The sequence below is a fragment of the Monodon monoceros genome, unplaced genomic scaffold (genome assembly GCF_005190385.1).
Source record: "Monodon monoceros isolate NGI ecotype Baffin Bay Population unplaced genomic scaffold, NGI_Narwhal_1 Super_Scaffold_4, whole genome shotgun sequence".
Classification (NCBI taxonomy): domain Eukaryota; kingdom Metazoa; phylum Chordata; class Mammalia; order Artiodactyla; family Monodontidae; genus Monodon; species Monodon monoceros.
In genome coordinates this window covers 57821864-57836050 of record NW_021703781.1, presented here as the reverse complement: position 1 = coordinate 57836050, position 14187 = coordinate 57821864, and the positions used below count along the sequence as shown (strand labels likewise).

Here is a 14187-nt window from a genome sequence, read left to right as displayed (position 1 = left end):
GACCATGTTGCCAGGAAAGGTATAATACATGGTGTGTTTATAATAACATATTGATATTTTAGGATATTATTTACAAGGTAAAAACTGCTTTCAATAATGAGTTTGATGCGGCATATAAACAAAAAGAGATTGAAATTGCACGTGTGAAGGAAAAAAATGTAAGAATTCAAGAAATCGTTTTGGATCTGGAGTTGGAAGAATCAGTCTGGCAACCAGAATTTGAGGACTGTGAGAAGCCAGAGAGAACCCTTATTGTGGAAAGTACTGAGGTACGATTATCCGTACATCATCTCTTCCCTTCTTTCTCATGACGTCTTCCAGGCTCTTATTTATTCTTCTTGTTTTTGCTACCAGAAGCAACCGTATAAGGTAGCATTCTTGGTTACAAGTAACAAAAACAGTTAACACAGCCCCAGCAATAATGGGGATTTTTTCTATGAATGCTGTAGAGTCCAGAGAAGATTTGGACACCAAGCCTAGAAAGAAGCAGGAACCACACACTGGAACCTTGTGGAGAGTCCAGAAGTGCTCTTTCTTCATCTCTTGACTCACTTCTCTCTGCATTTCAGCTGCCTCTAGCAGTTTCTATGTTATATCGCCTATGCTCAAGAGAGCAATTTGTCCAAACTATAATCTCTTAGTCCTAGTTCTGGATTCGCCTGGGAAGGGGCTTCTTGGTCCAACTTGGGTCCAGCACCTGTACCCATGGAGGCTGGGTCACATAATGGGAATGAGGCTGATGGAGCTCCAGTAATTATCTAGCCATTAGAGTAGTATGGGTCCCAGAGAAAGGGGCTCACTGGACAGCCTTCTTAAAAGGTGTTTGGCACAAATGCAGTTACAAATAAATGCTTAAAGAAGACAATTCAAATGTAATCATACTTCATTTATAAAAAGTAACTCAAAGAGAACACCCTTGCTCACATGAAACCATCTTGATTACTTTGAGGCAAAAGATAATAGTGTTGCTTAGAAGTAATAACAAACACTCATACAGTCCCTGTTAACAGTAACCATCTATTTTTCTCACTCTCTCATTTTGGACCTCATCTTCATTCCAAGATAGGAAATTGGTTGCAAAATCTGGATAGTCCCTCTATCTCCTTAATCCCTTCTAACCTCCTCCCGGTGTATGGAAAGAAAGTATGGCTTGAATTTTGTAAGAATAACAGCAGGAAACCACATTTTCTCTTTCAGATTACAGCTCAGAGACATATTAATCCACAGCAAAAAGCCAAAACAGAATTGCTTGTGACCCGTGAAATGGAGCGATTGCTTCTGTCACAGGTATACGGTTTTTTTAAATGGTACCTAAGACCCTTTTCGTTTTAGGGATATTTGTTCCTAATTTGGTTGAATAGTCTTGTACTCCACCATAGAAACACATCAAGGCATTTGTTGTGGTCAGAGGTCACTGGAATCTCAGTGGCCTCCTCTTCTCCCCTCCATGCATGCCACTGCCCACCCTCCCCAATCCTAAATGCAGTCATTCTAACATTGGGGACAGGGGGGCTGTCCCCAGTGCCACTGGAGTGTCAGACCTCTGTCTCAGTGACCCTCTCTGACCTTGGCTTTTTCCCAAGGGCCCCACCACAAGACGCCGAGCCCTCATGGACATGATGGGAGGAGTTCTGGAAGTCAAGAAGGAAGACATTTTGAGAATGGTGAGATTCCTGGTCATCCTTGTGGAAGGTGGAATGGGATGGAAAGAGCTACTGAAATGTGACCATTTTTTCCCACGTGAACCTGAGTTGTAGAAATTCTACAGCGACAAATATACCACCCCCCAGTACCTTATAAACTTACCACATCAGGCAAAGAAGAAGAAGTTTGAAACACCAGGCTTGCCTTCCAATCTGATGAAAAGCAAACAAATGAACAACAACAAAAAAACAACCACAGTTGTTTGGGTCTCTACAGAAAGTAGGGATAATACTGCACCTCTAATTTTCCAGATACACCAAGAAACATTCCCTTTGATACCTGACATAGGTATCCCTGGAGCTCAGGCATAGTTCTAGCTATGCAGATATCAACTCACACTTTTGAGCTTGTCACCTAAGAGTCAGGGTACATCCCAAAATGCTTACCCTCGCTTAAGTGACAGAAAAACCATTGTAACATTTTTTCATATCCTTTGGTCAAAGTGTTAGGTCATTGCCTTGCCAATGTGAAGAACTATACCCTTTTAAAGGACTCTTTTTTTTAAACTGTAACAATAACTCTGAATTTGACTATATTGCTATATTTATGTTTAACCTAGAATATATGCTTTCCTTTATATCTTCAGGTGATTCCTCAACCTGCTTTCATGTCAAAACCTGATGCTTTGTGGTCTGAAAAGGAAAAGAAACAATTCAAAGAGTATGAGAAAAAAGTCAAGGAATTAAATGAAGAAAGAGATAAGTATAGAAAGGTCAGAAGAGCAAAGAATATAACCTACCTTAGCAAGGGTTTTGTTTCAGTATCTTTTCAAATGAAGTGCTCTTTATTTTCTCAGTGTCTTTAGTAGCCTAGAGATGGTGTTTGGGCTTAAATTCTCAAGAGAATTTGAAGAAGCGAGTGGAGATAAATTTAAAGGCTTACTACAATTTAAAACGAAAAGAACATGTAGCAATTTTTTAAAGTTCTTATTGATTTCAAATTTCACATCATTACAGTTCATTTGGTCCTTCATTCATTCTTCAAATATCTAATGAACACCTATGGTAGTATGTTCAAGGCACTGCAAGGGACTGCTCTCTATTGTCTACGTCAATTTGAGTTGTATACTGTTGCTTGACTTGCTCTCAATTTCAAGGAAAAGACTTGAGAGAAAAATGACACAGTCAATAAAGTTCTAATTTGAGATTTTTGCAATGCAGGTCTCCCACTTTTATCCTTCCATCACAAGGAAACATTCCCACATTAAAAGTGCTTACAGTTATAATAGAGATGTAAAAGGTGATGGTATACAACCAAGTAAATGATATTTATCCTTCTGTGAAGGAAGTAAAATCATACCATCATTTGAGGCAGGGCAGTTTGTCAGCTTTATGGTGAACAATTCCTTTGAACGTATTGTTAACTTGTCCCTGTTTTTATTCACTGCAGTCCTCTAACAATGTCTTTGTGTATTATCCAAAATGAGTAGTTTTGAATGCAGTAAAGATTTCAAGAAGTTACAGAGTATAGACGCCTAAAGTGGCGCCATTTACTCCACAGTCTTGCACTGTAAAATAGCCTGCTGCCTACACCTTCACCCCCTGCTCCTTGGCCATGCTCACCTGGTAAAACCTCAGCCTTGATTAAGCCAGGACTCAACCTTCTCTGCACCTGCACCATGCAGTGGGTAAAGGAAAAATACTGACTGGTTTCAGTCTAATGACTTTAACCTTTATTGTGTCCCTAAAGCTGCTCAACAATGCTATTCCCCCTAGCTTTCAATTTCCCCCTAGCTTAATCCACATCACCTGGGGGAGCTTTTTTAAAATACAAATTCAGAGTCCATCATTCTGAGGACATAGAAGGACCCTGAGATTCTGCATTTCTAACAAGTAACCACATGGTGCAGCTTCTGCTGGTGGGTGGACTACAAGATCCTAGCGAGATCCTAGAGGGCCACTTCATGTGTTCTCCCCATCCTCAAACCTCCAACACCTGACCGTCAACTCACTCTCACCTTATTTTCTTTTTCACTGGGAGAAGAGAAGCAACTAAAAGAGATTTTCCTTACGCCTCTCCCGCCACATCTACCACCCACCTGCATTGAATCCAGAGATCCTCCCTGCCTTTCTGTTCCTTATGGGTGAAATGGCCTTGCAACTGCCGAAGCCTGGTCTTCCACTCGTGCACTAGGTCCCATCCCATCTTACCTGTTCAGTGCTGTTACTCCAGCAATTTGCCCCTTTTCCCTGCATCGTCAGTTTTCCCCCCTCTACTGGATTTTTCCATAGACACATGCTGTAGTCATTGTATACATCTCTCATCTTATACAAAAGGAAAAAAGACTCCCTTGAACAGGATTCTGGAGTTCTTTCTATTATTCTTGTGACTTTGGGGTTAGTCTGAATTTATTTCAAAATAAAAAGTTAAAAGAAAAGAAAAAACAAACACTCCCTTGACTCCACTTTCTTCTCAATCCACTGCTCAATGTCTCCTCGAAAAACTGATGTTCACTGTCTCTATTTCCCCTCTTTTAAGAGAATCTTTTTTTTAAAAAAACTTTTGTGTTATGGAAAATGTCAAACATATATAATGACGCCCTTATGCAGCTTCAACAATCATTGACTAATGCAAATCTTATCTCATTTTATACCTCTACCTATTTCCCTGACACTGAATTATTTTTTTACTCATTTGTAAAACTTTTTTTTTTTAATTTATATTTTGGCTGCGTTGGGTCTTCACTGCTGTGCACCGACTGGGCTTTCTTTAGTTGCAGCAAGGGGGGGGCTACTCTTTGTTGCGGTGCACACGGGCTTCTCACTGCGGTGGCTTCTCTTGTTGCGGAGCACGGGCTCTAGGCGCGTAAACTTCAGTAGTTGCAGCATGCGGGCTCAGTAGTTGTGGCGCATGGGCTTAGTAGTTGTGGCGCATGGGCTCAGTAGTTGTGGTGGCGGGGCTTAGTTGCTCCATGGCATGTGGGATATTCCTGGACCACGGATCGAACCCGCGTCCCCCACACTGGAAGGTGGATTCTTAACCACTGGACTACCAGGGAAGTCCTGGGAATGGGAGAAAGTCTTGGTGTGATGGATTCTGCATTGTATGTTCATCCTTCCTACTTGGTCTCCCATCTCTCACCTCCCCTGCTTCTCGTCTCTCAGCATCTGATACAGACATTTTTAGACAAAATTAGATTTCCCCAGGAATGTTTGAGGGAAAAACTTGTGTTTTTAACCAATACTCCTTGAGTTCCCACTATGTGCACCAACGTTAGATCCAAGGGACACGTGGTGAATAGAAAGACACAGTCCTCAACCCTCAGTGTTCACTATCTGTTGGTGAAGGGGGTTATATATTAACTGGACATCCACAAAATAATTATTTGACTACAGTGTGATAAATTAGGAAGGACAAGTTCTATAACAGCAAACACAGAGGCGCTGACTTAGATCGGGGTGTTCACCTGGTCCCCTTTACAGGCTGGCCTGCCCGTCCCTTTGCTGCTGTGAGTGCTGCAGCTAAAGGCTTATACCCAAGGCCACTGGAGTCTTGCCCTTGGCTGACCAAGGGGGCATTATTGTCCAGAGACACCGCAAGGTTATACCACTGCTCCCACCCAGAACGGCCAGCAATTGACTGATGAGATGGGGGTATGAAAGTCCAGCCCTCTCGGCTCAAATTGGGACAGGTCAGCAGAGCCTCTCTATTACCCTTATACCCCTGAGAATCAGGCCAGGGCTGGGCCACCTGAGAGCACATCATAGCTCAGCTCCTGCCCCTTCCTACCCGTTTCCTTCACCCCCGTATAGGTGTCAAAAGCATGTGCACTGGAATCCTGTGCCAGCCTTTGCTGCTAAGACCCACGATAGTGCCCAAGACAGGACCCAAGAAAGGCTTCCTTGAGAAAGTGGCATCTGTTCTCACATTAGAAGAATGAGAAAGAATGAACAGGTTGAAGAGTGAGGAAGGGACGGCAGGCAGATGGAAAAGCCTGGAGAAGGGCCTGCAATGAGAAGAGTGTGGGGCATCTGAAGAACAGTTTTAGCAAAAGACCATTTTGATATCATAAAAAGTTCCTTTCAGACCAGAGAGCTTCAAAGGCCTGAAAGCTCAGTGTTTAAAGAAGGGTGCATAGGGGACCCTTGGACAATCTGGCCTCAGGAGGCTGTGTCTTTGGCCATTTGCCATATAATGATGCTTCCATTATCCAGAAACACCTGAACTTGATAAACAACTACTAGGAGGCCACAATTCATAGGATTTTTCCATTCCTATGAGATAGTGTCATAAATTATTACAAGCAAATTTGGCCCAGAGCTGTATTTGTTTTATTTTTAATATTTCCTCATTGCTTAATTAGCCTAATTTAGGTGGTGTTTCTCCTTGTATCATATATTTCTATACATTTTGCTAAACTTCTCTCTCCATAATCTTCCCAGGGTTAGTCTCTTCCTTTATTAAACCAGCATAGAGAAAACTTGGTTTTTTAAAATAAATTTAAAATAATAACATTCTACCATCATAGTAATAATTGATTCAGGTGAGAATTATCAATGGATGCTAAAAGTTTGATGAGAAACAAGATTTTTTTACATAGTCTCAAAGTATTTTCCCACAAATCAATTACAAATGGAAAAGCGGGAACGGTACAATAGAGAAACTAGAAGACGCTACCTAACCCAGTGATCACAGTTAACATCAGCCAAAGTGAAATGAAGCAGCATTGTGTCTCCTGAAGTGGTGCACTGGGAAGGATACAACATGATTTGTGGAGCATTCCTGCTAGAAATGTACATGCTGGTCTAAGCACAGGAAACGCCAGACAGACCTAACCTGAGTGGCAGACACCAAAATTACTAGCCTGTATTCAAGTGTCTGCAGCTTATTCTGAAATGGTTGAGAGAGAGAGAGAGGAAGGGGGGGAGATTTAGCAAGCGATAAAGGAAATGGGGTAGAATATTAACCGTTGATTAATTTGGTTAAAAGCATATGAGAATTCTTTGTCCTATTCTTGCATCTTTTCTGTAAATTTGAAGTTATATCAAAATTTAAAAGTTACCAAAAATTTCTAAGGTAAAAATAGTTTGTTAACAGTATGTCTAGGATTGATCTGCAGATGTCATTCTCTTTAAAAATGTAAATTTATATCTTTCCACCTACCTACTGTGTGCTTAGTGCTAAGTCTTGTTGGAATTTTAAAGAAGGAGGTGGTACTTTTTCCTTCTGATGTAGAACTATATAGAGGGAGGAAACATACAGAAAACAAGAGAGAGTATAAATAACATAAATATGTATATATACAGTTCACCCCTAAATGACTCAGGCTTAGGGGCCCTGACCCTCCTCACAGTCCAAAATCCGAGTGTAATTTTACCGTTGGCCCTCCACATCTGTGGATTCAACCATCCGTGGATGGTGTAGTACTGTGATACATATTTGTTGAAAAAAAAATCTGCGTATAAATGGACACACACATTTCAAACCCACGTTTTTCAACCACCAACTGTATTCATAACTTAAAAAAACAAACCAAGATTTCTTAGGGCCAGATTGTGTGCCTGGAAATTTCTGTCCTGTGTAGAGTCAGAATTTTCTGGAAAGCTTTGCTGCAATTTGTTTTACCGGACCTCTGTCTGCTTGCATCATTAGCCCTGATCAGTGATTTTAACTTTTTTTTCCCAGTGTAATCTTTTTTAAGCAAAAATCTCAGATTCACAATATAGCAGACCCAGCAGAAACATCTCTGGTTAAAGGGGGAGCCCAGAGTACCTCACGAGGCCTGCCCTCCACCTGCCCCTTTGTTTTAGCAAAATGTAAACAACCACTTCCTAGGAACATTTGATGTTCCTAAATGTTAACTTTGCTGCTGATTTCCTTTTAGTCATTAGAAACAGAAATGAAGAAACTTCAAAACTCTATTCAAGAAAGCACACAGAATTTTGATGAACATTTGAAAAGACTCTTTGAAAGGAGAGTGAGGGCGGAGATGGCTGTCAGCCAGGTAAATAAAAGCTTTACTTATATGACTTGTTCTTTTAAGGAGCCTCCAGGGCCTGTCATTGCTCTTAGGACAAAGACCAACACCCTGTCTGGCATCCAGGTCCTGCACTCGATGGCCATGACTCCTGCTCCAGCCTCATCTGTGGCGCCCCCCTCACTTGCCATGCTGAGTTCTCTGCCTCCTGTTCACATCTCCTTCCTCCCAACGCGGCAGTAAGACTCTGCCCACCTCTCTGCTTCCTGGGCTATATCTACTCATCTCTCAGGTCCCAGACTAGGTTAGGTCTTCTTGTTATATACTCTGTTCTTTTACTTCCTATCACTTATTACAACTGAATTTTAATTTATTGTGAATCACTTTTTAATGCTCCCAAAACTCTAAGCTCCGTGAGGGTAGGGACCGAGTCTGTCTTGTTCATTTTTGTATTTCCAGCAACTAGCAAAGGGCTGGGCTCATCTTGTATGTTGAATGAATGAATAATATACATGCCCTAAAAGATCAGATGAAAAATCTGACTTAATTTGATTCAGCAGTAAGAATATAAATGAAGCATACAATAACTTAGAAGCAAGAAGACCAAGAATGAAGGCTTTAAATTCTGAGGGAAAATTATTCCTAACATTAGATTCTATACCTGACCAAACTATCAACTGAATGTGAAAGGAGAATAATGTTTTGAGAAATGCAAGGTCTCAAAAATTTATATGCACCCATTCTCTGGAAGCTAATGGAAGATGTATCTCACCAAAGCAAAGGGGCCAACCAAAAAAGTTGAGAGAGGTTAAGGAACCTCCAGGAGGATGTCTGTATTGTCAGGGTCCTAATAGGAATGGTACCCTGAAAGGGTTACGTTTAAGAGAGGTAATGCAGGGACTCTTCACTGAGGTATGGGCAGGGTTAAGAGAAACAGTAAAGAATGGTGAAACAGCCAGAGACTAGAAACGATGGGAAGCCAGTGTCATCCCTAGAGTTAAAGAGGCAAGGGAAGGGCACTATTACCAGGACCCAGCAAGACCCGTAGCGATGGGAGAGGGGCTGTTCCTCAGTTATCGTGGCCACAGATAGAAGAACATAATCACTGGCCCAGCAGGGAGAGGATGTATGCATATGGTAGTTAGGTGGGGGGAGATTGGGAATGAATGCTCCAGCATTAGTCTTAAGAGTGCGTTAGTCATAATGGCCAAAACGTAGAAATAATCCAAATGTCCAACAACTATGAATGGATAAATAAAATGTGGTTTATCCCTATAATGGCATATTATTCAGCTACAAAAAGAATGTAATAATACATTCTACAACATGGATGAACCTTGAAAACATGCTAAGTGAAAGAAGCCAGACACTCTAGGCCACATATTGAATGTTTCCATATATATGAAATGTCCGGAATAGGCAAATCCATAGAGACAGAAAGTTAAAATTAGTGGTTGCTTTGGGTGGAGGCATGAAGACCTCTGGGAGGTGTGGGGAGAAATGGGAAATGGCTGCTAACGGATTTCTTTTAGAAGTGATGAAATATTCTAAAATTGTGGTGAGGGTTGCACAACTGGTAATCTGATTTTTAAAAACCATTGAATTACAGACTTTAAAGGAGTGAATTGTATGGATCGTGAAATACATCTTAGTAAAGCTGTTATTTTAAAAAGATAGAACATCTTTTCATACAAGACAATGAGGAAACTATCAAAGACTACTAAGTAACATCAAAAGGACTCAGGAGTCAACTTTAAAAGTTCCCCTAAATGGGACAATTTAAGATTCAACGATAATAATAATTGCAATTAACTGAAACCTATCAAATTTGTTAGATTAATGAATGTGTGATATTTTAAAAATAAAAATGCCATCAAAGGATAACAAATTTATTATCTAAAAACTAATAAAGAGAAAGTGTCAAGTATTTACTGTTTTCCTGTATGAACTAAACTGCTAGGTAACCAAATAGATAGGGAGAAGCGTCCCTTTAGAAGAGGATTTCAATCAGTAAGTGAAAAAGGAATGATAGAAATATAACATCACCATTTTGCAGCTCCCAGTGGATTAATGGACCCGGGCATTGAGATCTACAGCTGCTAACATCTCAAAAAGAAAGACAACTTGATACTACCTGTTTCCTGATCAAAAAGCACAATATCCTTTATGATCTTCATAAAAGGATCAAACATAGGTCTGATCTGTCCTCTGATTCAGCTGCCAATTTTCAGGAAATACATGGGATAAAGGACTCTGAAAAACTTGCCATAAGTATGCAGTTAGCAAAACCCAGCCTAGGTGAAACTACAGATAACTGCAAATAAATGTGAGGAAAAGAAAGGGCTGAAAGGGAACCTGTGGATTATAAGAGACTTTTAAAATGTGACAGTTTTTTCACCAGCATGTTATACAATAGTGCCTAGAGATACATATTTGGGTAATAATACTGCAAAGAAACATAAAGAGGTGATTACTATAAAAGTCAGGACAATGGTTATTATCGGGGTTGAGATTAGAATGGGGACACATGGAAAGGGCTCTGGTAAAGTGGTAAAGTTCTAGTTCTTAATTGAGTGGTGATAACAAGTGTGTTTTGCCTTTATAATAACTCATTCAACTATACATTTGTTTTACGTATTTTCCTATGTATGTGTTTTATCTTACAATGAAAATTGAAAAAGGTAAAAACAACTGAGCAGTTATTGCAAGTTTATATTCCCTTTTTCTTTAAAAGAATTTCTCTTACTTGTATGTCATAAACTTGCTTGATGAGTGCCAAGTCTGTGACCCTCAACAGGAAATCCTTTCAAAGGTAGGCATATTGATCATTTCCCCCCTTTTTAAATATTTCTGTAGGAGGAATTGAAAATAAACAACCTTGTGTTTTCCTTACTGTTGGATGAAGAAATAAGCTCCAGAGAAGCCTTCCTGAACAACTACCTTGCAAGGAAGCAGGAGGAGAAAGTAAGTATAGTGTCTGATACCTGAGTACAAGCATCTTCTGACAAAGGGGATCCCTCTTAACAAGAGCTCACATGCCTAGCCCCTTCCTTCCTTCTACATTCCTACTCAACTGTGTGCTTTCCTTGGCTCCCTGTCTGGGACTTTGCCCCAGGGTCAGATGAAAGTGCCCACTCCAATCTGTTCATAAAGTTATGTGATTCTGCGTCTGCAATCATTTAGTCAAACGAACTATGTAACTTTCATATGACATATGGTTTATAAAATGAGGCCATGTGGCTTCATGGTTGAAGGGGCCCACTTTTAACCACTGACTAGCTATGGGACCTTGGACAAGACACATAAACTTTAAAGCTATTTTCAAGCTCTTCTCTAGGGAATGTTGTTCTCTCTGGACCTTTTGGCACCCTAAGTTTCACTAAATATATAAGTAATGGGTTAGCTTATAGAATGAAAAGCTGTCATAGTTTGAAAATCTCAAATAGGAGCATGAATAGATATGTTTCATTAAAGAGACAATGAATACAAAATACATGTCACATGATAATTTTCAAAAGATGTCAGCTTTTATTAGTATTAATAAATGACATTTATGAATGATATAAAGTATCAAATGACATATGTAGTTATTGTTGCCAAGAGGCTGTTAAAGAGCATATGCAAAGCACCTTCTAAATACAACCCTACTTATAACAACCCTACAGAGTACGGGATTTCTTTTGTAGATGAGGAGTCCATCTCAGAGAGACGGGTAACAGGCTAAGTCACTCACTAGTGTGTAACACACCAGAAATTGGAACTGTAGATATAAATAAAGACCCTCCAAATGAGAATAAGCAGACTGTTTATTCAGAGCTTGGTATAGTAAGGGAATCAGCCACCATCACTTGTGTTTGGCAGACACTCAAAGCCAGGCAGGGGATGAGAAAGCTTTATAATGAATAGAAGAGAGGGCTTCAGCTATTCCCTGATTCGAAGTTGTTGGCATGGAGAAGCCTGGAGCAAGTTAATTAGAAGCTTGGCAACCTATGTGCTTGGTTTAGGAAGGAGCTTTGGCTTTCTCTGGTTGGTCCTAAGTTGAAAATGGTGGCAAAAATTAGGAAAGCTGAAAGTTATTGACCAAGTCCTGGCAGTTTAGGGCCGATCGCTGCAGAGGCTGTGGTTTCCCCTCCTGGCTAGTTGTAGGTTATGGGTCAGGGCTCTATCTTTATATACGGTCTGGCCGTTGTCCATTTACATATTCAGTCTCTCAGAACCAAGGTCCGTGCAACTCCCAAGCCTGTGCAATTTCATCATCCATACTGCCCTGCCAAGAGTGTAGTGTGCTCCCTAGTCACTTACACACTCACATACAGAGCTGGCTACCCTTTGAAACAGGTGAGTGGATGTTTGTCCTTTCAGTCTCCAGTCAGTTTACTTTCTTCTGTGAATGTTATATGTAATCGATACTTCACTTCACATTTATCTTGTACTAGGGAATTCCTTGTTCTTTTCAGTATCCCCAATATTTTTGTTTATCCTGAAAAATCTCCAGTTCCAATCTTCTATTCCCGATGTTATTATAGAGCCAGACTACAGAGGCCATCCGGAAATCTAGAGAAGACCTCGATATGTACAAGGAACACTACGACAACTTACTGGCGGAAGACAAAGTGAGAGCTGTTGTCTCACCCACTCGCTAATGCAATAGAGTTGCTGCTGCCTGGATTTGGGGAAGATTAAGAGGGATATAATTTAATTTCCTCATAGATTTTTCTCCTACTGTAATTCACAGTTACGGGTGTACTTCATTCTATGCCACTGTGTATTTCTAAAAATCACTGTGTAAAATAAATTTTTTAAAACTTCTCTCGTTCAAGCTTTCTCTTGTACAAAAAAGAGAGAGCTCATGTAGACTTTGGAGCTTTTTGAACTTCAGGTTGCAAGTCCCATTAGTTGGTTATGAAATCAATTTAGTAGGCTATGATCAGCAGATTTATAATGGAAAAGAATAGGATAGAAAAGCAAACAGAAGAATAGAATAGAACGGAATGGAATAAAATAGAGGTAACTTGCATGTTTTACAGGTAAATATCATTTTGTGAAACTTCAGTTCTGAATGATTTCTAAGACCTCTTATATGAAGTAATGTTTTAAATTTACTGAGGTGCTTCTTGTTCAAAGTAAATCTTTGTTAAATCCTTGCACAGTGAGTGGTCACCCTCTAACAAGGTTATAAACCAAGTTTTCATGAATTTTTAAAATCAAAGTGACACAACCTATATTTTAAAGAGTATTGTCAACAAATAAAAGCCTTCTGAACAAAGTTACAATCCTGTCAATGATATGTTTTCCCTTAGGTTCTAGATCGCAGCTTTAAAAAGGAATTTTCTGAAATTCCCAGTCATCAGGTGGATATACTCTACAAACTTTTTAAACGCCGACCAAGGTTTGTTTCCTCTTTGTTATCATGTTATTAGATGTCAGCTTTTTCTCCCGATTAGTTCGTAATATTCAGTGTAACATCTTTTATGTGAAAATGTTCAAGTGTCTTGATCATAACTCAGTTTGTTAAAGATCATTCTTATATCTTACAGTAGGCAATGAAGACTAAGGATTTCTTTTTTACTATTTAAAAATAGTTAAGTATCTAAGTAATCATAGTGCTATTATAGGTTCTATTTTATACATGAAAGTAGTTCCTTGTAAGACACAGATGGCAGACAGATTTATAAACTGTTTTTCCCAAGATGTGTTCCAGCAAGTATGAGTCCCTTGCAGTATGAATTGGAATTACACATAAAAGTCTTCCAGGACAAAATAAGTTTAAGGAAATACTGGGTTGAAAAAGATAAAGTTAAAAGATTTTCTTTACTGAAGAACATTTCAGAACTTTTTGTAGCCTTTGCATCCCCAAGTATAAGAAATAGAGTAGGAAATGTTTTCCAGACTTATTCGACCACCAATACCCTTTCCTTGGAGCATCTCATGTGATTTGTGTTCAAGATAAAGTTTGAAAAATGCCAGTATAAATGATTGAAAATAACCATTATCAGAAGAGTTCTAAAATATCTGATTTTTATACCAAGAGTAGCATTAGAACTACATTTCACAGATTTCCAAATTTTTATAAATTCAGATTTCCATAATTTTTAATCAGACATAATGTAGGAATCATGGAGTTTGTCACAAAGATATAGGCTCATTTGTGTCTGAGATGCAAACCCATTCTCTCACCTTTGACAGGTTACATGCAACCTGAGGAATTCAGTCTAGAGCAAGCCTTATGTCTTTGTTTCCCTATTTTTAAAGGAGTGAGTTACATAAGCCTGTGAAGAAAGAAGTGAGACCTCCCATATACTGGGAGGCAGCAGTGGAAAAAGTATAAACTCTATTGTCCAACAGAATTAGCTTTAAATCCTAACTCCACATCTATCAGACCTATGGCCTTGGCCAGTCACTTCTCTCAGAGCCTCACTTCCTTCATCTAGAAAAAGAGGATAACAATAGTAACTTCACGACGTATTGTAAAGCACCTTGAGAGTGAGTGCCTGGTACAAATCTCTGTACCCTTCTCTTCCCAGCTGCAGGCCAGGGAAACAAAACTAATCCATTAATGTAGATAA

The 14187-nt window shown here is 39.6% G+C and overlaps 1 protein-coding gene across 1 annotated transcript in view; it reads left to right on the top strand.

The window, feature by feature from the left end:
* Nucleotides 1-14187, top strand: part of CFAP43 (cilia and flagella associated protein 43) — a 98714-nt gene that overhangs the window by 72717 nt on the left and 11810 nt on the right. Inside the window, exons 24-31 of the mRNA XM_029244562.1 lie at nt 63-269; nt 1198-1287; nt 1584-1664; nt 2291-2416; nt 7529-7648; nt 10478-10585; nt 12148-12234; nt 12922-13010. Coding sequence (XP_029100395.1) covers nt 63-269; nt 1198-1287; nt 1584-1664; nt 2291-2416; nt 7529-7648; nt 10478-10585; nt 12148-12234; nt 12922-13010 — 908 coding nt within the window. The remainder of the gene's footprint in view (nt 1-62; nt 270-1197; nt 1288-1583; nt 1665-2290; nt 2417-7528; nt 7649-10477; nt 10586-12147; nt 12235-12921; nt 13011-14187) is intronic.